The sequence below is a fragment of the Emys orbicularis genome, chromosome 2, assembly GCF_028017835.1.
Source record: "Emys orbicularis isolate rEmyOrb1 chromosome 2, rEmyOrb1.hap1, whole genome shotgun sequence".
NCBI lineage: Eukaryota > Metazoa > Chordata > Testudines > Emydidae > Emys > Emys orbicularis.
Window position 1 is genome coordinate 290851795 of NC_088684.1, and position 21666 is coordinate 290873460.

At 49.4% G+C, this 21666-nt stretch overlaps 1 protein-coding gene across 1 annotated transcript; it reads left to right on the forward strand.

Annotated features, from left to right (window-relative positions):
- Nucleotides 1–13877: 13877 nt before the first annotated feature.
- On the forward strand, nucleotides 13878–17680 carry LOC135874077 (5-beta-cholestane-3-alpha,7-alpha-diol 12-alpha-hydroxylase). The gene has a single exon (XM_065398779.1). It carries the CDS (start codon nucleotides 13896–13898, stop codon nucleotides 15423–15425), a length of 1530 nt encoding a protein of 509 aa, XP_065254851.1. The 5' UTR covers nucleotides 13878–13895; the 3' UTR covers nucleotides 15426–17680.
- Nucleotides 17681–21666: the final 3986 nt, after the last annotated feature.

Here is a 21666-nt window from a genome sequence, read left to right on the forward strand (position 1 = left end):
AAAACTAGAGTTCAGAATCCCAGGATATGGCATCTATAGGCAAGACAGAGAGGAAGAAAAGAGAGGGGGAGTTTGTACATTAATTAAGGAAAACCTAAGTTATTTTGAACTTGAAGTGAAGTAACTGAATATAGAATATAATGCTAGTGAGATTCCAAAGCAAAATAAATCTGCATCTCTGAGACTATGTAATGTATGCAACCCCGGTGGAAAATTGGAGATTAAGGATTGGACGGAGAGAGTTGAAGATGCAACAGGCTCCTATATTATATGTGGAGACCTAAACAGCCGTAGCAGATTGTGGGGATGTGGAAAAAGTGATCAGAACGGCAAATGTCTAGAACAATTCATTGATGAAAATAATGTAGAGATGCTGAATGATGGTATATCCACTAGGTTTAATGCAGCCAATGGAACCAGAGGTGAGTCATGGGAGGGACAAAAAGGGGGGCACCAGCTAAAGGGGGGCATGTAACCTTTCCAAATGACCCCCCGTGACCCCACCCCCAGCCTGGGGCCCCCACGCTGTCCTTGTCCCCCCCCATCCCATGTTACCTGGGGGTGGGGGCACTGTCCTCCCACTGCGCCGGATACACATTTCTGAGCCACAGGGCTCTCTGGAACCTCAGTGGCAAAAGGAGCAGAACATGGGGCCGCCTGGTGGCTCCACGCCAGCAGCTCCTCTGACACAGCTGTTCCGGTACTGCCCCCAGCCCTGTCCTCCGGCGGGGCAGTACAGACCCCAGGAGAGACAGCTGCGTGGAAGGGCTGGGGGTGGTACAGCCGCACTGGAGGAGCTGGCGGCCCCACATTCTGCTCCTTTTCCCGCTGCAGTTCTCTGCTGAATGTGCCCCTCCCCCAGACATCTAGTGATGGGCATGTGACCTTTCTGCCCCCCGCCCCCCTGCCCCTCCAAGGCGTTGCCTCTGAATGGAACTCTCTCCTATTCAGACCTGGGAATTGGGTCAAGTAGTATAGCAAGCAAATGCAGCTGGGAAATCAATACAGAGGAGGGATCGCTTCCCTGTATTTACAGTATATCAAAGTAAATGCAGTGTTGAGGATGGAGAAAGGCCTCCTACTTGTAATATAAATAAAGCAAACTGGGAACTATTTAAACACTAATGTTATGAAAATATTCATGAACAATGCATAAGGGATGACACTGAGGAATTTAGCAGCAATATAACTAAGGGAATCATGATGGCACTAAAGTTGCGTGACTTGATATCTTAGGTAGAGCAAAAAGGTAGAAACCACGTATCACGGTGGAATGACGAGTGTAGAAAAGCAATTAAGGAAAGTAACAAGGCATATGAGAAAGCAAAAATACAGTGAATAGTGAGGACTTAATGAAATATAAAAGAAACAAGGCAATTGTGCAAATGACTGCTAAAAAGGTAAAAGAAGGAAGCTGGAGAAAGTACCAGGGAAAAATAAATAAAGATGCTGAAACGTTAGAGGCATATAGGCAGATTAGGGTAATGAATGCAATACAGAGTGTGGCCAATTCTATACCAGGCCTCGTTGTAGAAGGCAAAGGGAATAAAAGCTCTAGTGAAGAAAAAGCAGAAACCCTTGCAGAACTAGTCCACAGTGTTAACAATGGTGAAAGTGAGAGTATAGAAATCTGCCTAAGGGCGAAAAATAATTAAAGAGACTCATGAGTACTGGCAGGGGTGGGAGGAAGATGAGGTTTCGCTATTAAATGAAAACTTCTGTAGGAGGGAACTTCAAAAAGCTATAGCTAAAAGCAAAAAGCCCGCTCCAGGCAGAGATGGCATATGTGATGAAATGCTACAACACCTGAATGAAGGGACTTTGAAAATACTGCTAAAATTGGACAACAGTATATGGGGGAAAGGTGAGCTACCAAGGGAGTGGAAACATGTGGTTATAGGCTAAGTGTGGAAACCAGGTAAGCTGCAAACAAGACCTGGTGTGCAAAAGTTAAGTGCCCTTACATTATGGATGGGTAAAGAACGGTGACTGAAGGGTTAACAACATATCTAGAGAGAAATGGACTTCTCGACAATGTGCAAAGTGGGTTCAGGAGGGGAAGGGGCACAGCTTATTGTACAGTAAGAGTAGAGAGAAGCAGAAAAAAGTATGAGAAATAAAGAATATATGATACTAGCTTTCCTAGATATTGAAGAAGCATAGGATACATAAAAGGAAGAGTATATAGGTGGATAAAGGATTTCTCCAGGTCAGAGTCAGGAAAGCCTACTCTAGCAGATATACAACCACAAATGGCACTCTGCAGAGGAGAGTCATCAGCTCTACTTATTCAACATGACGCTAAACGATCTCCAGAAAAGGCTGAGTGCAGAAATAGGCATTTCCTTGCTTGCACAAGACTCGCCATACGGGCCACAAATAGGACCCAGGAAATAGCTGAGAAGTGAGTTAACGAAGCACATGGGAGAAGTGCAGACTGGGGAAGCATGTGGGGCTCTACATTTTCAGTTCTCAAAACTAAAGGACTGATATTCGCTGAAAGGAAAATGAAAGAAAGATTGTAAATTGCCTCTATATGGACAGCAAATAGGTATGGTTAAAAGCTACAAATTCCTGGGTGTGAAATTTGATAGTGAGCTAACATGGAGGGATTACATTGAAAATATGGTAGATAAATGTAAAGGTAAAATCAATGTACTTAAAACTATTTCTGAAACCACTAGGGGCGTGGATAAGAAAGCAATGGTAATGCTGTATACAGCATTACTAACCAGTCATTGAGTTCCGATGCCAAGCGTTTAGTTCAGCATCAAAAACAAACCTAAGGAAATTAGACTCAATCCAAGCCCAGGCATTACACATTGCATGAGAAAAGAAATTAGCATATATAGTCATGGACAAATGCATTATGGGTGGAAAATCATCCCCCGATATAAATATGGAACTATAGAATGATATTGAAAGGGAAAAGGAGATCTAAATGTAGTAAACATAGCAAATCAATACGCATGTGATCAACGGGGCAAACATTGCCAGATATTTGCAGATGGGGTCTAAAGATGAGAAAACTGGGAGAGTGGGGACAGCATTCTGCATCCCAGCACGTGGAATAAAGAAACCCATTAAACTATCAAATTTTGTAGGCGTTACAATGGCTGACCTAGCAAGGATAATGTTGGTGTTGAAGTGGATACTACATTGTCATCTTGTCAGATTCGCTGTTAGGACTATTGGCAACCAAAATGGGACTTCAGATAGCAGAAATGATATAGTTAATGAAATATTGTTGCTAACAACAGAACTGGCACAGACGGAAGTAAACATTGAAATAGCACGGTTCCCAGAGCATGCTGGGATAGCAGGAAATGAGGTGGTAGACAAAGTAGCAAAAAATGCTGTAAAAATGAAAACAATTGACAGAGCTCCCTCTAAGTAAACAAGAGTTTAAAAACCGAATTAAAAATGAACTAAGGGAGGAGTGGCAGGAAGTAGGGAGAAAGGCAATAGGGTGACCAGATGTCCCGATAAAATCGGGACTGTCCCGATATTTAACCCTTTGTCCCGTATCCTGATCAATGTATGATCGGGACGCCATTTGTCCCGATATTCAGGTAAGGAGGCGAGTGGGAGGGAGGCGCCGACTCCGTGGGTGCTCCAGGGGTGGGGGCTCTGTCCTCCCGCTGCGCCGGATGCACATTTCGGAGCCGCAGGGCTCTCCGGAACTTCAGCGGAGAAAGGAGCAGAACATGGGGCTGCCTGGCAGCCCCATGCCAGCAGCTCCTCTGGCACAGCTCTTCCAGCCCTGCCCCCAGCCCTGTCCTCCGGCGGGGCAGTACAGACCCCAGGAGACGCAGCTGCGTGGAAGGGCTGGGGGTGGTACAGCCGCACTGGAGGAGCTGGCGGCCCCACATTCCGCTCCTTTCTCCTCTGCAGTTCCCTGCTGAATGTGCCCCCCCCCGACATCTAGTGAGGGGCATGTGACCTTTCTGGCTCCCCCACCCCCCAGGCATCACCTCTGAATGGAACTCTCTCCTATTTTGGCCTGGGAATTGGGTCAAGTAGTATAGCAAGCAAATGCAGCTGGGAAGTCAATACAGAGGAGGGATCGCTTCCCTGTACTTACAGAATATCGAAGTAAATGCAATGTTGAGGATGGAGAAAGGACTCCTACTTGGAATATAAATAAAGCAAACTGGGAACTATTTAAACACTAATGTTAGGAAGGGAACCATGATGATAAGGGAATCATGATGGCACTAAAGTTGGGTGACTTGATATCTTAGGTAGAGCAAAAAGGTAGAAACCACGTATCACGGTGGAATGACGAGTGTAGAAAAGCAATTAAGGAAAGTAACAAGGCATATGAGAAAGCAAAAATACAGTGAATAGTGAGGACTTAATGAAATATAAAAGAAACAAGGCAATTGTGCAAATGACTGCTAAAAAGGTAAAAGAAGGAAGCTGGAGAAAGTACCAGGGAAAAATAAATAAAGATGCTGAAACGTTAGAGGCATATAGGCAGATTAGGGTAATGAATGCAATACAGAGTGTGGCCAATTCTATACCAGGCCTCGTTGTAGAAGGCAAAGGGAATAAAAGCTCTAGTGAAGAAAAAGCAGAAACCCTAGCAGAACTAGTCCACAGTGTTAACAATGGTGAAAGTGAGAGTATTGAAATCTGCCTAAGGGGGAAAAAATAATGAAAGAGACTCATGAGTACTGGCAGGGGTGGGAGGAAGATGAGGTTTAGATATTAAATGAAAACTTCTGTAGGAGGGAACTTCAAAAAGTATGGACAAAGGCAACAAGGGGGGAAGAGTTAATGAAGTATCCTCTAGAATGAAAAATGCTGATGTACTTCAAGAGCCGGAGAGAAAGAGTGAGGGAGCTCTACTCTGAATGCTTACTGGGCACTGGCTTAAACAGTAACTTGTCCTTAGTTAATAAACACATCTCTGTGTGAGACATGCAAAATCAAAGAAACACTGGATCACATCCTCTGGGAGTGTAATATTGATAGGGGCTTTTGTCTGATTAACTCAGGCATCTAAAAGAGACAAAGTTTATACTAAAATACCTAGTAAGAGTAGCAGGAAAATGGGCTTCAGTATTAAAATTTTTTAAAAATACCAGGAAAAGGGAGAGACTAAGTATATATCATGAAATCCAGCACCTGGTGGTTACCGATTGAGAATGTTAGTCTCCTATGCCATAAAATACAAGAAGTTTAGCAACTGCTCAATGCATTTGCGCATGACTGCTATGGTAACTGCTTGTTACTAGCCTTGCTCCTGCCCTGTTCCTAACCCTTGTCTCTGACATCTGGCCTTTGACTCTGGTTCTGACCCTGGTCTCCTGCTCTGGTCCCAGCCTTGGCACACTCCTGATACACCAGTTCAGACCCTCAACTCCAACTTCTGACTTTGGCTCTGTTCTTTGACTCTGGCATCTGGCCTCTGACTCCTGCACTGACCGGTAGGCTTGAACACTCATGCCCTGACCCCCCTGAAAGTAGACATTGTCCTTTCATTTCAATAGCTCTTTTCCCTCTCTGGAATTCACACCCTGATGCAGGGCTGGCTCCAGCATTTCTGCCACCCCAAGCAACAACAACAACAAAAAACCGCGATCGCGATTGCAATCGGCGGCGGCAATTGGGGAAAAAAAAAAAAAAAGCCATGATCGGCGGCGGCAGTTCGGCGGCAGGTCCTTCGCTCCTAGAGGGAGTGAGGGACCTGCTGCTCCCGAATTGCCGCAGGTGCCGCCCCTCTCCCTTGGCCGTCCCAAGCACCTGCTTGTTAAGCTGGTGCCTGGAGCCGGCCCTGCCCTGATGTATTTAAAAAGAATAATCATATCTTCTCTTAGCCATCTACAGGATCCTGTTTTCAGTTCCTTAAAAGAACAGAAGAATGGCCATGCTATGTCAGACCAATGGTTCATCTAGCCCAGTATCCTGTCTTCTGACAGTGACCAATGCCAGATGCTTCAGAGGGACTGAACAGAACAGGGCAATGTATAAAGTGATTGATCCCCTGTTGTCCACTTTCAGCTTCTAACAGTCACAGGTTTAGGGACACCCAGAGCATGAGGCTGCATACCTGACCATCTTGGCTAATAGCCATTAAAGGATCTATCCTCCAGGAATGTAGCTCATTCTTTTGTGAACCCGGGTATATTTTTGACCTTCACAACATCCCCTGGCAACAAGTACCACAGGTTGACTGTGTGTTGTATGAAGAAGTACTTCCTTACTTTGGGTATGAAATAAGTAACGCTTTATACCATTGGAAGACTTGAGCGCATAAAGACTCGTGCATAAAACATAAGCTGAATGGGGCCCAGCCCTCCTTCCTCACCAGCCACCAACTTCTACAGCAGAAATCAAACCTGAGCTCTTGCTTCTGCTACTTGCACTGGAGACTGGGGAGGATGTTCCAAGTAAAGGGGCATTCAAAGGGCTTTCCATGATTTCTCTTGGAGTGACGTGGTATTCACAGGAATTGTTTTGTTCTCTGGCCTGTGATCTATGGGAAGTCAGACTGGACTGACACTGGAATCTATGAATCTGTGGGAAACTCCCCTTTTGCTCATAACAGTCAGCCAGTGAGAGTGGAATTTCACTCTCTTTATAAAGGAGACTTTGTTGGCCCAATGTGAACACTGGAGAGTGATAGGATTGGGGAGGGGCCAGGCTTAAAGCAGTCCATCTCTGGTCAGACTCGCTCAGTGAATTCTGCCAAAAGGACTTCACTCCTGCCCTGTCACTCCACGACTAGTTGAAGAAACAGGTGATTATGTTACCTCCGTGCCAGGTACTTCTGTGGTTTCATGACATGGCTGAGACCCCAGCAGAGACCAGGAAACACCCTGCACCTATGCCCACAGCCCTGGACTTCAAATAACTTGTTACCCTTGCTCCTACAAGAGCTTTAGAAAGAACAAACATGCCGTCAGAGAAGGATTTTTTGTTTTACATCATTTTCACTCAAAGGGGAGTGAACCTCCGCCAATCCCTTCTAACACCCAGGGGTGCCATGCTGGGTGTGGATGGGGGGGATAGAACATGTGCCCCACCCAGCTAAACATGGGTGGGTGTCATCCATTCCATTGCCCCTCCCAACAAATCTGAGGCAGCCAGCGCGGGAGGCACATTCGGCAGCTCCCCCTTCCCAGGATCCTTGCAGCTCTCTGCACCACAGAGGGGAATGGAAAGCAGAGGAGACAGCTGCACCCAGTGCACACCCACTACCTGCTAGGAGAGATCAGCTGCTCTTTTACGTCAGGAAACAGGGAGAAAATCCTGCCCCCCCTGACTCCCCACCCCCAACAGAACAGGTCATGCAAGGATAAAGGTAGAGAGGGCATGGGAAGGCGGCTCTGGGCGTCAGTGGAAGTTGAAGGAGGGACAGGGAGTGAGACAATCCGTGGAGATGTCTGGGCTACTGGAGGAGGGATGGAGCAGGCACATAGGGCAGTGGAAGTTTGTGGGAGGGCAGAGGTGTAGGGGTACAGAGCAAGATGGGGGAAGGGCTGAGGGTGGGCACAGAGGCTGACGGAGATGTCCAGGTAGAGAAGGGGGTGAGGGGTGAAGTGCCAAGTTGGACAAGGGCCACAGGAAGTATCAAGGGGCAGATGGGGGTCTCCTAGGGCAAGATAGAAGGAGAGAGGCCAGCCATGGAGAGCAGGGTGTGGGGGGAAGCAGGGGTGAAGAGAGGCCAGCCATGGAGAGGAGGGTGTGGGAGAGATGGGGGTGGAGAGAGGCCAGCCATGGAGAGCAGGGGGTGGGGGTGGGGGTGGGGAGAGATAGGCCAGCCATGGAGACCCTACTGTGAAGGGAAGGGGAGAATGGCTTTGAGTTGCTGAGGGGAGTGGGAGGGGGAGAGGGAGCTTTTCCGGTAGCTGCTCTGATTGGTTGCTCAGGCACAGGAGGTGGGCAAGGGAGATGGGCAGCCAGTCAGAGGGCACAAATTTGCTAGCAGGAAAGAGACCATGGGAGAGGGGAGTGGAGAGAAGCCAGCCCTGGAGAGCAGGGTGGGGGGGCAACAGGAGTGAAGAAGGAGCTCCAGGTAAGCAGTGCCGGGCCGGAGCCCGCACCCCGAACGCCCCTGCACCACGCACCCCAACTCCCTGTCCTGAGTCCCCTGCCGCACCCCGACCCCCTGCCTTGAGCCCCCTGCCGCACCCCACCCCCCACCCACCCGCCCCAGCCCTACATTCATGGCCCTGCATACAATTTCCCCACCCAGATGTGGCCCTCGGGCCAAAAAGTTTGCCCACCCCTGCTTTATCCCATTGGAAGACTTGAGCGCATAAAGACTCGTGCATAAAATACCTATGAAAACATTTCAGAAGCTGAATGGGGCCCAGCCCTCCCTCCTCACCAGTCACCAACTTCTACAGCAGAAATCAAACCTGAGCTCTTGTTTCTGCTACTTGCATTGGAGACTGGGGTGGATGTTCCAAGTAAAGGGGCATTCAAAGGTGCTTTCCATAATTTCTCTTGGAGTGATGTGGCATTCACAGGAATTGTTTTGTTCTCTGGCCTGTGATTTATGGGAAGTCAGACTGGACTAACACTGGAATCTATGATTCTGTGGGAAACCCCCCTTTTGCCCATATTAGTCAGCTAGTGAGAGTGGAATTTCACTTTCTTTATAAAGGAGACTTTGTTGGTACAATGTGAACACTGGAGAGTGATAGGATTGGGGAGGGGCCAGGCTTAAAGCAGTCCATCTCTGGTCAGACTCGCTCAGTGAATTCTGCCAAAAGGACTTCACTCCTGCCCTGTCACTCCATGGCTAGTTGAAGAAACAAGTGATTATGTTACCTCCATGCCAGGTACTTCTGTGGTTTCTAAGGTACCAGAAGTACTCCTCGTTCTTTTTGTAACTTTAATTATTATTAGCATAGCCTTTAAAGTTTTGTAACTTTTGCAAGCTTTGTAACCTTTTCCGTTACCACTTGTATAAACCTCCAAGCTTTGTAATATTCCATCACACAATCAGAGAGAGTGTGAACAAGGGAGTATATGTGGGAGATAAGGGAGTGTGAACAAGGGAGCATATGTGGGGCTGGGTGGAGAGGAACTGCAAGGAGAAAAGAGCCCGGAGATAGAAGACAGGCGTGTCTGATGTCATCTGCCCTGAGAAGGCAATCATGGGGTGCTGTAAAGAAAAGAAGAACCTGGTATGCATGAAAGGAACGAGGGCTGGAAAAGCTTCTCGGTGATGGACACAGAAGGGAAACTCAGTGTATGTGACAGAAGCCGTCCAGTTCCAAAAAGGAAGAAGGCACGCACACAAGGCTGCTGCTCCTTGACCTGCTCGCCGGCCCGGATCTGTGACCGCAGGCAGACACACCAGACCTACTATGCCTCCGCTTCTCCACTTCCTCTGCTGTCTCCGGTAACTCTCCACCTGTGTGAGTGTGTGGGTGCATGAGGGTAAGAATGCGATGAATGTGGGAGTGCATGAATAAGCTCCATCCCTTTTCGGTTTGATCCAATAGCGGCATTTAATAAAACCAATACAAGTGTAATCCTGGGTTGGTTTTTAGGGAAACTGAGGTAACAGTAACAGTGAAACCGCGGCAGTGTGGGCTATACAAGCCCACCGGAGACCCTGGATGATTACCGAGGTGACTAGTCCATGCTGAAATCTGCACTGCCATGGCTTTGTTGCGATCGACATGCAACCTAGCTCGAATAACCCAGCTCAGTTATGTCTACACATGCTGCAGTCACCCCCATGGCCACACATGGCAGTGCAAAGGTACCTTGAGAGAGAAAGAAACGGAAAGCTTATTGGTGGAGAAAGAGACGACGGAGAGTGTCAGTGAAACACTGGGGAACTAGAGACCGCATCAGTGTGAAATCTGGTCGCTGCTTTCAGTAGTTTCAGGCACACCACCTGCTTCTGAGACCCTCCCTGCTGCTATGTGGTTTTACAGTCCCACGTGTCTATGCGAGAGCCACAAAAAACAGGAAAAATGGTTAAAGTGTCTGCACACCATACAAAGAAACTCTCTTCTTCCCTGATCTCTTTCAGGGATAGTTACCGTAGCTACTCTTTGTAACTATTGAAAACCCAAAGAACAGTTTCAGAAAGAAATGCTGACCCTTTCATATTGATAGAGAAAAAGCAGCCAAACTAAAATGTGTAAAAAGGGATAAAACTAAACCACACAGTAGAAAAACCTGGTGCCAGAAGGAAGGGAATGAGGGGAACAAAAAATAGTTACCGTGAATTTAAAATGTTTTGTTATTTTAAAATGATGGACAAAATTATTCTGAAATATACACATAGATTTGATCTACTTATTTATAATTTGTTTTGTGATAGCACGTCAGGCCCAACTAAGAACAGGGTCCCCTTGTGCAAGGCACTACATAAACAGAGTAATAGCCAGTCCCTCCTCTGAATACCTAATAATCCAAGTAAACTCATGAACCACGTCCTCAGCTTGTGGAAAATGCTGTTGTCAATCTCCACCAGCTGGAGGTGTTGCCCCTTTATGATTGTACACAGGGAAATCTTGATATAAATGCACAATGTGTTCTAGTATTATACATATTGGGCCAGATCCCCCGCTGGAGGAAATCAGGATAGCTCATCAGCGTGAATGGTATTGCACTGATTTTCACCAGCTGAGGATCTAGACTAATGGCTAAGTTAGGCTCCCAAACGCATATTTAATTATCTAAATAGACTCATAGACTTTAAGGTCAGAAGGGACCATTATGATCATCTAGTCTGACCTCCCGCATGATGCAGGCCACAAAAGCTGACCCACCCACTCCTGGAATAATTCTCTCCCTTGACTCAGCTGTTGAAGTCCCCAAATCATGATTTAAAGACTTCAAGTCGCAGAGAATCCCCCAGCCAGCGACCCCTGCCCCATGCTGCGGAGGAAGGTGAAAAACCTCCAGGGCCTCTGCCAATCTACCCTGGAGGAAAATTCCTTCCCGACCCCAAATATGGCGATCAGCAGAACCCCCGAGCATGCGGGCAAGATTCTCCAGCCAGACCCGCATTGACCATTGATACTAATTACCAGCGATGGCACGTTATTGACCTATTGACTAGAATCACGTTATCCCATCAAACCATCCCCTCCATAAACTTATCAACAGCGCAGCGTTCCTGAAAATAAGCGGTCTGGTTTTGCCAAAGTGATCCACACCCAGCAACTCCCATTGACCTCAGTGGGAACGGCTGCATGATCAGCGCTTTGGAAAAATTAGGCCACGTATTATTATTTATATGTGTGCACAGGGGTGCCATTGGGGGGGCAGGAGGGGTCCCCCCCAAGTTTCATACAGGAGGTCTGCTTGAGTTGCAATGCATATCCTAGCCCCAGGAAAAGCTTTTAACTGCAGCACATCCTGAGTGTGGAATGTGAGTTCTGCAGACGAGAGGTGCAGCTCCCTGGGGCAGGGAGTCAGTATTTTGTGCTTTGTAAGCTTCACGAGAAGCCAAGCTGCATCTTTGGGTGCCTAAAAGCTTTGAAACTCTGTTGCTAAGGCACTGGGCAGAGGTCATATAGGAAGTCCATGGGGGGGGGAGTAGAACCCAGGTCCTTCAGAGCTATCCACTGGACCAGCCGCTCTGAATGCTGCAAAAAAAGAGAACACTGATAGATGGGAGCAAAACCAAGAAGGCCAGCTCTCTGAGACTCCAGCAAATGGTCCCAGGCGATTGGGAAGGGTGTCATGGTTGACAGCATGAAAAGCAGAACAGAGGTCAGGAAGGATGAAGAAAGAGAGAGAATGAGCGTCAGATGAGATCATTTAACCCCAAAGGGGTGGCAGGTTCTGACCCATGCTGGACTGTAGAGCAATGGCTGCTGTGAAATTTTATATTTTAACTGAAAACCATTTTGTTTTGTCATTTTTTGTTCTGAGTTTGAGAAAAGGAAGGAATGAGAAAGTGTCGTATGAGTATGAGATGTGTTTATGCCTCAAATTCTTAGGGTGTCAGCTGTATTCAGGCCAAGTCCAGAAAAAAGAGCAGAAATTGCATCCACGGAGTCCATAAAGTCAACATTTATTGTCATGGTTCGTATTAGTCACTGGGCACCAACTATGTGCTCAGCACTGTTCAGAATATGCCAGAAAATATAGTCCCTGAGCCAACATGTATAAAATGTGTAGCCCTGAATATGATGGCTGAGATCTTTAAGTATGAAGTGTATCGTTATTGAGCACATGTTACTATCTCTCAGTGGAGGCGCTGACGGCAATAGAAGTTTTGCCTGATTAAGTACTGGAAGATTTGACCCTCCAACGTTTTTACAAGAGATAGAGCTGCCCAGAGCTCCTGTGCCGGTTTATTTTCTTTTCCTGCCTGCAGTGGCCCTGATATACCTCAGAAGACTCAATTTTTTTCTCAACTTTAAAATGTGGAATTTTTCCCGGTGTTTGGTTTTAAATATTCTCCTGTGAGAATTGCAACTCAATCACTGCCGGGTTGAGTTTAAAAGCCTTCTGGAAAGTAACTAGCCTTTAAACAGAAGTGAAAGAGGTGTTGCCAACTCTCATGATTTTGTCATGAGTCTCGTGATAATTAGTGTTTTCCTTAAAGCCCCAGCTCCTGGAGTCAAGTGGATATGTGATGATTTCAGCCTTCATTCTTAAAGAAAAAGTAAGTTTCTAGATCTCGTTGCTGTGGAGAAAGCTTCAAAATGTGACTCCAGGGCACCCTAAAGGCTCAAAAAGCAGAAGGCAAATAAAAAGAACAGCAAATTATTATTTTTACATAATCTCATGATTTTTAAGAAAATCTCATGATTTTTGGTGAGCCTGACTCATGATTTTTGAACATTTGGGGTTGGCAATACTGTGAAACTGACTTGAAAGTGTCAGTTTCACTCCTATTTAAAGTCAGTTTCTAGTCTATTATGTGTAGTATGGTAACACCTTTAGAGCCCCAGCCAGGTGAGGTATAAACTCATAGGGCCTTGCCTTAGTAGGATGTTTCCAAAAGTAAAATGATCTATTCCAGGATCGGCAACCTTTGGCACGCGGCCCATCAGGGAAAGCCCCTGGCGAGCCGGGCTGGTTTGTTTACCTGCCGCGTCCACAGGTTCAGCTGATCGCAGCTCCCACGGGCCGCAGTTCACCGTCCCAGGCCAATGGGGGCTGTGGAAAGTGGTGTGCCGAGGGATGTGCTGGCCGCCCTTCCCACAGCCCCCATTGGCCTGGGATGGTGAACCGCCAAAGGCTGCCGATCTCTGATCTATTCCAAGCTTGGTGACTAGCAAAAAGTAAGTAGTCACCTTGTGGGCCCAGCTGGGATGGGGTGTGTGGGGGGGACTGAGAGCTCGGTTGGAGGTACGGCGGGGGGGAAGGGGCTGAAAGCTTGGTCCCAGCTGGGGTCGCGCTCTCAGCCTTGGCTGGGACCGAGGCAGAGCTCTCGGCCCTGGCTGGAGCTCCAAGCCAGGAGCCCCTCCCCCGTTCCACCCCTTTCCCCTTGGCTCCACCCCCATTCTGCCCCCACTCTTCCTCTCCCCCAGAACCTGTCCCCTGCTTGCTCCTTCCCCCCCCCCCCGCTGAGGCCCCGAGACCAGAAAAGCTCTGTGCCCCTGCCATGGCCCCAGGGCTGTGGTGAGGGGAGATTTTTCTGGGAACCCCAAATACCCCACTGTCCCGCCCCCAGCAGCGTGAGGTTTGGGGAGGCTTAGTCTCCCCCCGCCTCCATTACACACTGCCCATGCTGGCCTTAAAAGTTTGTGGATCTTTTAGTAAACGAGACGTGGATAAAAACTGGAGTGTTCAGCATTCTGCAGCAGAAGGGTTAATCTTAGCTGCAACCGGAGAATGAGGCCCTGAGTCAGTCTGTCATTGGCCATCTGCCAGAAACGATTTATAAACACAGTATCCTAATCTTTCCTTTCAGTCTGTCTGGAATCCCTGCTCCGGTGCACAGCTCTCTAGCAATGGCTTTCTGGACGGCAGTTCTCTGTGCGCTGTTAGTCTCAATTCTCGGTGGGCTCTATCTCCTGGGAGCGTTTCGAAGGAGGAGACCCACGGAGCCGCCACTGGATAAAGGCCACATTCCGTGGCTGGGGTACGCACTGGATTTCAGAAAGAACAGCGCAGCGTTCCTGAAAAAGATGCAGAGGAGACACGGGGACATTTTCACGGTGCTGATTGGAGGCTACTACTTCACCTTCCTAATGGACCCCCTCTCTTTCGGAGCCATAGTGAAGGCGCCAAGAGCCAAACTCGACTTCGAGGCGTTTGCAGTAGAACTGGTCGCCAGGGTTTTTGGGTATCACCCGTGTAAAAGTGACCATAAGATTATTCAGGTGTCAAGCACAAAACACCTGATGGGAGATGGACTAGTGGTCATGACTCAAGCCATGATGGAGAATTTGCAGACCCTCATGTTTCACAACAGGGACTCAGGAGAAGAGAGACCCTGGCACCAGGATGGGCTCTTCCACTACAGCTACAACATTGTCTTCAGAGCTGGCTACCTGGCTTTGTTTGGAAACGAGCCAGGCACAGGCACACAGAGTGAGGAGAAAGCCAAGGAGCGTGATCTTATCCAGTCCGAAGAGCTGTTTGATGAGTTCCGGAAGTACGACCGCCTCTTCCCCCGCCTGGCCTACGCCGTGCTGCCCCCAAGGGATAAAATGGAAGCGGAGAGGCTGAAGAGGCTCTTCTGGAAGGTGCTTTCTGTGAAGAACAGTCGTGAGAAGGATAACATGAGCGGGTGGATAAGCGACCAAGAACAGTTCCTGGCAGAGCTTGGGGTGCCTGAGTACATGCGGGATCGGTTCATGTTTCTGCTTCTCTGGGCGGCCCAAGGCAATACGGGCCCAAGCTCTTTCTGGCTTCTCTTGTATCTCATGAAGCATCCCGAAGCAATGCAGGCTGTGAGGGAAGAAGTGGACAAAGTTTTAGGAGAGGCTGGTCAGGAAGTGAAGCCAGGCAGCCCCGTGGTTAACATCACCAGGGACATGTTAATGAAAACCCCTGTTCTGGACAGCGCAGTGGAGGAGACCCTGCGCCTGACAGCAGCTCCCATTCTGATCAGAGCAGTGGTTGAGGACCTGAATCTCAAGATGGCCAATGGCAGGGAATACGCCCTCCGCAAAGGGGACAGGGTAGCCCTGTTTCCCTACGTCGCAGTGCAGACGGACCCTGAAGTCCATCCTGAGCCTCACACCTTCAAATACAACCGGTTCCTGAACCAAGATGGCACCAAAAAAGATTTCTACAAGAATGGGAAAAAGCTGAAATACTTTAACATGCCCTGGGGGGCAGGAACCTCAATCTGTCCTGGACGGTTCTTTGCTGTCAATGAAATAAAACTGTTTGTGTTCCTGATGTTGTCTTACTATGACTTGGAGCTAGTTAACGAGAAAGAAGAGATCCCTCCGATAGACGTGAGCCGATGGGGATTTGGTTCGATGCAGCCCACTCACGATGTCCAGTTTAAACATCGTCTACGTATTTAATGTGAAAACGTGACCCTCTTCTGCTGCATCCCTGTTGTGTTCTGGCTCCATAATTCAGTCAGGAGGGACTGATTTGTCAAGAGATTGGTCTGTGTAAAGCTCTTCCATACGTGTCATAGCCTCTTAGATGGTTGTTATGACATTTCTCTTTATCAGGCAACACAGCACTGCTCAGAAGGTTAATGTTTAATCTACTACATGTTGCTGTTACCTTGGAACTCAGACTCACTGCAGAAATTCCCTTATCTCCTGTTCCAGACTTGTGAGGAGCTGTGTAAGTGAATGCCTGCTGACATGCAAAGAAAACAAGAGTGTTAGTGTATTTCCTGAAGGAAAATAGGAACAAGGAGAGTTTCCTTAGCATGGATTTATGGGTTTTTATTTCTTCCACTCTTCTTATTGTAAATCTGAAATGTCTGACTGTGCATTCAGAAATATATTGAATGGTCATAGGACAAATACATTCTTTATACAGGGGTTAGGAACAAAGATTCTGGGGATTAATTTAAAATTGTCTTGACTATAATCCTGCTGTACTTTGCTAAATTTTATTTTTATTAAAAGAATGCTGTCAGCCTGTTTAGGTCCCAGGAATTATTCTTCTTAAAGCAGAGATTGTATTGGGAATGAATCTGGCAATTTGACATAGTGGCATTTTCCTAGGACTCACTTCTCTCCTCCCAACACTCTGCTTGATAAGAAAATGGAACAATCCAGAGGTCTTACCCGTTTCATTTGGCTGCTCCACTTAAGTGAGCAGGAAAGGGGCTTTTACAAATATATCAGAGCAAAAAGTAGTGAATGTAAAATTTTCAAAAGTGCCTAAGTCCCATTTTCAGTGGCTTAGCGACCTATGGACAGATTTTTTAAGGTATTTTCAAAATCTTAGCTGCTTTTGGAAATTTTACTCCTAGAAAAGTAGTTCCATTGATAAATTAGGAGGGGAATAAAGTTAAGGAGGAATCACAAATAAGTGAGATATTCTGCTCCTTTTCTAAATCTATCCTCAGGAGTAAAAGTCTGTACAATTAGGAAGCAATGAAAGACAAGCTTTTTAAAATAGCTCTTGATAAAAAATTGGAAAATTTGAACATACACAAATCAGTCAGTCCAGATGACAGGTAACATTTTCACCCAACTCCCCTCAGCTCATGCGTTACTTATTTGGGCTCTCATTTAACATTTCCCTATGATTTTACTGGGAATAGAAGTGAAGCTAACTGGACATGTATGGTCAGAATCACTCTTCTTACTTCTTTGCCCTCAAAGAAAATTTTACATGATGTTCCTAGGCTGTTAAAGGAATGAACTATAAAGCTTAGTGAACAATTGACAATTGGTTTTAAGAAGTTATGAAGATCTGGGGAGGTAGCAGAAAACTGGGCAAAAGGAAATGTGGTATGACGTGTCCAAAGAGGTAAAAAGAGTGTTCCTGACCATTCATGTTTAGTAAGGTTAACTTTTATTCCTTGTAAAATAATAAACACATATTAAGAGAAGAATCACTAATCACCTACAGGCAATAAGCAGAAAACGTTTGGAAGGAATGAGAGAGTTGGTTGGAGGCAGGACTTGACTTGTGTTTAGAAAAACTTACAATTCAGAACCATTAAGCTGTGCCAATAGCTGCCCATAGGTAAGCATGTAATCTTATTACTGTTATCATCAGCATCCCATCCCACTCCCCTCCTCTTGTTTGTTACCTGGACTGTGATTTAACAAAGCTGTTAAGCAAGTGCTTAACTGTAAGTCAAGAGATTTAAGCACCTGCTTAAGTGCTGTGCTGAATCAGGGCTCACTTGAGGAACTAACAAGAGAGGGAAGATGATGGAACAACAGCAAGATTACAAGGTTAGGAAGGCACAATGGGATGCTTTTAAATCATGTATATTTTTATCTGCAGCCTCCCACTGGCCCTCTCACATCTGGTGAGTTCTGCTCCTGAGGCCTTATTTACAGGAGATGTTACTGTACAGCAAGCCAAAGTGTGAACATAAGAACGGCCATACTGGGTCAGACCAAGGCCCATCTAGCCCCAGTATCCTGTCTCCCGACAGTGGCCAATGCCAGGTGCCCCAGAGGGAATGAACAGAACAGGTCATCACAGTGGTGGATTTAGAGTTAGTGGGACCCAGCCAAGAAAAAGAACATTCTCTCTTATTTCCCCCCCGCCCCCGGTTTTCATTCTTTATTTCTCCATCCTCCTCCTATAAATCATAGGAAGTAAATGAAAATAAAGTGAGGTACCTTGGTTGTTTTTGTAGTCTAACTTATTTTTCTACAGACCACTTGAAAATTGCTGAGGGTCTCGGCGGACCACTTAATGATCTTTCCAAATATTGTTTGTACGTTGGCTAACTATTGGAAAGCACTTTGGATAAGAGCGCTTTATAAAAAAATGTTTAAAAATGTTGGGGTGTGGGGTCTGGCCAGGACTTAGAGTGTGGGAGGGGGCTCAGGGTGGGGGGTGCAGGGTCTGGGAGGAAGTTACGGTACAGGAGCAGGCTGAGGGTTGGGGTGCAGGGTCTGGCCAGGAGTTAGGTGCAGGAGGGGGCTCAGGGCTGGGGCAGGGGGTTAGGGTGTGGAGCGCTTACCTGGGGCAGCTCCCGTTTAGTGCAATGTGTGCAGGTGAGGATGTGGGGGGGGTGCAGGAGTCAGGGAAGGCAGGTGGCTGGGGGTGCAGGAGTCAGGGCTGGGGGTGCAGGGTCTAGCCAGGAGTTAGGAGGCAGGAAGCAGCTCAGGGTTGGGGCAGGAGGTTGGGGTGTGGAGCGCTTACCTGGGGCAGCTCCCATTTGGTTCGAGGGATGCAGGTGGGGATGTGAGGGGGGTGCAGGAGTCAGGGCAGGGGGCTGGGAGTGTGTGGGGGGGGTGCAGGAGTCAGGGCTGGGGGCTGGGGAGGTGGGCTGGGGTCGTAGGGGTGCTGCCAGCCCCCTGTCCTGAGCGGCTCATGGCAGGGGGCTGGGGGGATATGTGCAGGGGGAGTGTGGGGGCTCCACCCTCCCCCAATTGCACCCCCTTCCCCAAGGCCCCGGCCCCGCCTCTTTCCCGCCTCCCCTCCCCCGAGCACACTGTGGCCCCGCTCCTCCACTTCCCTCCCGGAGCGACCTGAGTGCCGGCAAACAGCTGTTCGGCAGCGGGGGAAGCGCTGGGAGGGGGAGGGGCGGGAACCCAGCACGCTCGGGGGAGGAGGCGGGGGAGGGGGAAGCTTGGCTGCCGGTGGGGGTGGAGCCTGCAGCAGGAGCCCCAGGAGCCAGCAGGACCAAGCTTCTGCCCCCACAGCTGCCCAGCCCTGGGGTCCCCTGTCATTGGGGGGCCCCGTGCCAGGGTACCCTGCGTTTCACTGTAAATTCACCTCTGGGTAATCATCAAGTGATCCATCTCCTGTCGCCCATTCCCAGCTTCTGGCAAACAGAGGCTAGGGACACCATCCCGGCCCATCCTGGTTAATAGCCCGATGGACCTATCCTCCATGAATTTATCTAGTTCTTTTTTGAACTAGATCAATTGACTCTACCACACACCAGCCTGCCACACCCTAACTGGCTATGTGGTCTCTGCTGCCGTGCACTAAATGTTCCATAGTGTGCTTCGACTGCAGAACTTTTAGTGCACAGTAGCAGGGTCCACACGGCTAGTTAGTGCACGGCAGAGTTCTGGCTTGCCATGCACTAACTCACTGTGTAGGCTTTCCGGTGCGAGTGACAATCACTATCATAGCAACTGATCTAAAGTTCTTTTCACGCTGTAATTCCTACTATGTCAGGGGAACGAATTCTAACGCAACACTTCCCCTGACCTGGGTTAAAACGTGATTCAGCCTTGACAACATAAAGGGAACTGAACTGTGTTTCAAGCGTTTCCTGGAACTAGGCTTGAACCTTGGATGATTCATATTATTAGAAAACACAACATGGTTCAGTCACAGCTAACCAGCAAGACCAAAGTGTACGTTATCCTCATCAAGACACTCCTGTGTTGTGCCTCGGGCCAAGGGACCAGCTATCAAGTACAATCAATCCTAGGCAATAGCTTTTCATCATCACAAAACTATTACCTGGTAAGGAGTTCTAAGGAGATCCTAGAGCAGGGGTCGGCAACCTTTCAGAAGCAGTGTGCCAAGTCTTCATTTATTCACTTTAATTTAAGGTTTCGCGTGCCGGTAATACATTTTAATGTTTTTTAGAAGGTCTCTGTCTATAAGTCTATATATTATATAAATAAACTAGTGTTGTATTGTAAAATAAACAAGGTTTTCAAAATGTTTAAGAAGCTTAATTTAAAATTAAATTAAAATGTTGATCTTATGCCGCCGGCCTGCTCAGCCCGCTGCTGGTCTGGGGTTCTGTTCGCCTAGGCCGGCAGCAGGCTGAGCGGGGCCTGCGGCCGGGACCCCGGCTGGCAAGGGTCAGGCAGCCGGAACCCCAGACACTGCCGCTCAAGGGTTCCATCTGCCGGCTCCTGCCAGCCGGGATCCCGGCTGCCGGACCCGCTCAGCCTGCTGCCGGTCTAGGGTCCCTGCCCTGCCCACATACAGTGGGTACCTACCTTCTCCCTGGTTCTGGCCCATTCTCTTCCTCTCTCTGCTCTGAGCTGAGGGTGGGAGTGCACTGAGCACAGGGCTGGGGGTGAAGTGTCTGGCCAGGAGCTAGAATGAGGGAGGGGGCTCAGGGTTGGGGCAGGAGGTTTGGGTGTGGGGCACTTACCTGGGCAGCTCCCATTTGGTGCGAGGGGTGCAGGTGGGAGTGTGTGTGTGTGTGTGTGTGTGTGTGTGTGTGTGTGTGTGTGTGTGCAGGAGCTCCCGTTTGGTGCTCGGGGGGAGATGTGGGGGGTGCATGGGGTGTGGGGGGGCTGGGTATGTGGGGGGTGCAAGAGTCAGGGCAGAGGGCTGGGGGCATGTGAGGGGGTGCAAGTGTCAGGGCTGGGGGGCTGGGTATGTGTGGGGGTGCCAGAGTCAGGGCTGGGGTCGTGTGTGTGTGTGTGTGTGTGTGTGTGAAGGAGTCAAGCAGAGGGCTGGCTGTGTATGAGGGGGGTACAGGGCTCAGGGCACGGGCCTGGGGTGTGTGCAGGGCACAGGGCTCAGGGCATAGGGCTGGGTGTGTGTGTGTGTGGGGGGGTCAGGGCACAGGGCTGGGTTATGTGAAGGGGGGTCAGGGCTCAGGGCAGAGGTCTGGGTGTGTGTGAGGGGGGTCAGGGCAGAGGGCTGTGGGGTGTGGGAGGCGGGGTAGGGCAGGGGGCTGGAGGGGATATGCCCCTATTCCACACCCCCTTCCCCAAGGCCCTGCCCCCGCTTCGTCTCTGCCTCCACCGGGAGCAGTGAGCACGATCACTCTGCTCCTTCCCGACCCCCTCCCTCGCAAGCGCCATCAGCTGATCGGCCAGCAGGGAGGGAGGGACGGAGAGGCGAAGCAGGGGAGCCGGCAGGACCAAGCTTCTGCCCATAGGTGTGCGCAGCACATTTCATTAGGGTGTGCACCCAGGGAGCCCTGCCGTAGCCCCGCCCTGCCCCCATCCACTCCCTCCTACTTCCCGCCCCCCTCAGAACCCCCAACCCCCCCGTTCCTTGTCCCCGACTACCTCCTCCTGGGACCCTCGCCCCTAACTGCCCTCCAGGACCCCACCCCCTATCTAAACCTCCCTGCTCCTTTTCCCCTGACTGCCCCCCTAGGACCCCACCCCCTACCTGTCCCCCGACTGCCCCGACCCTTATCCACACCCCCGGCCCCAGACAGACCCCCGGGACTCCCATGCCTATCCAACCACTCCCCGCCCCCTGACAACACCCCCAGAACTCCCGACCCATACAACCTCCCCTGCTCCCTGCCTGCCCCAACCCCTCTCCACACCCCTGCCTCCTGACAGGCCTCCCCCCCCAGAACTCTCGACTCAGCCAACCCCCCCCACCTCCTTATCCCCTGATCACCCCCTCCAGAGACCCCCCCACCCTAACTGCCCCCCCCCAGGACCCTTCTTGCTCCCTGTCCCCTGACTGCCCCGACCCCTATCCAACCCCCGCCCCCTGACAGACCCTGGGACTCCCATGCCCCATCCAACCCCCCCGCTCCCTGACTGCCCCCTCCAGAGACCCCCCCCACCCCTAACCACCCCGCCCGGGATCCCACCCCCTCTCCAACCTACTCTGCTCCCTGTCCCCTGACTGCCCCCACCCCTTATCCAACCCCCCCAGCCCCGGACCCCTTACCATGAGGCTCCTAGCAGCATGTTCTGCTCTGCGCAGAGCCAG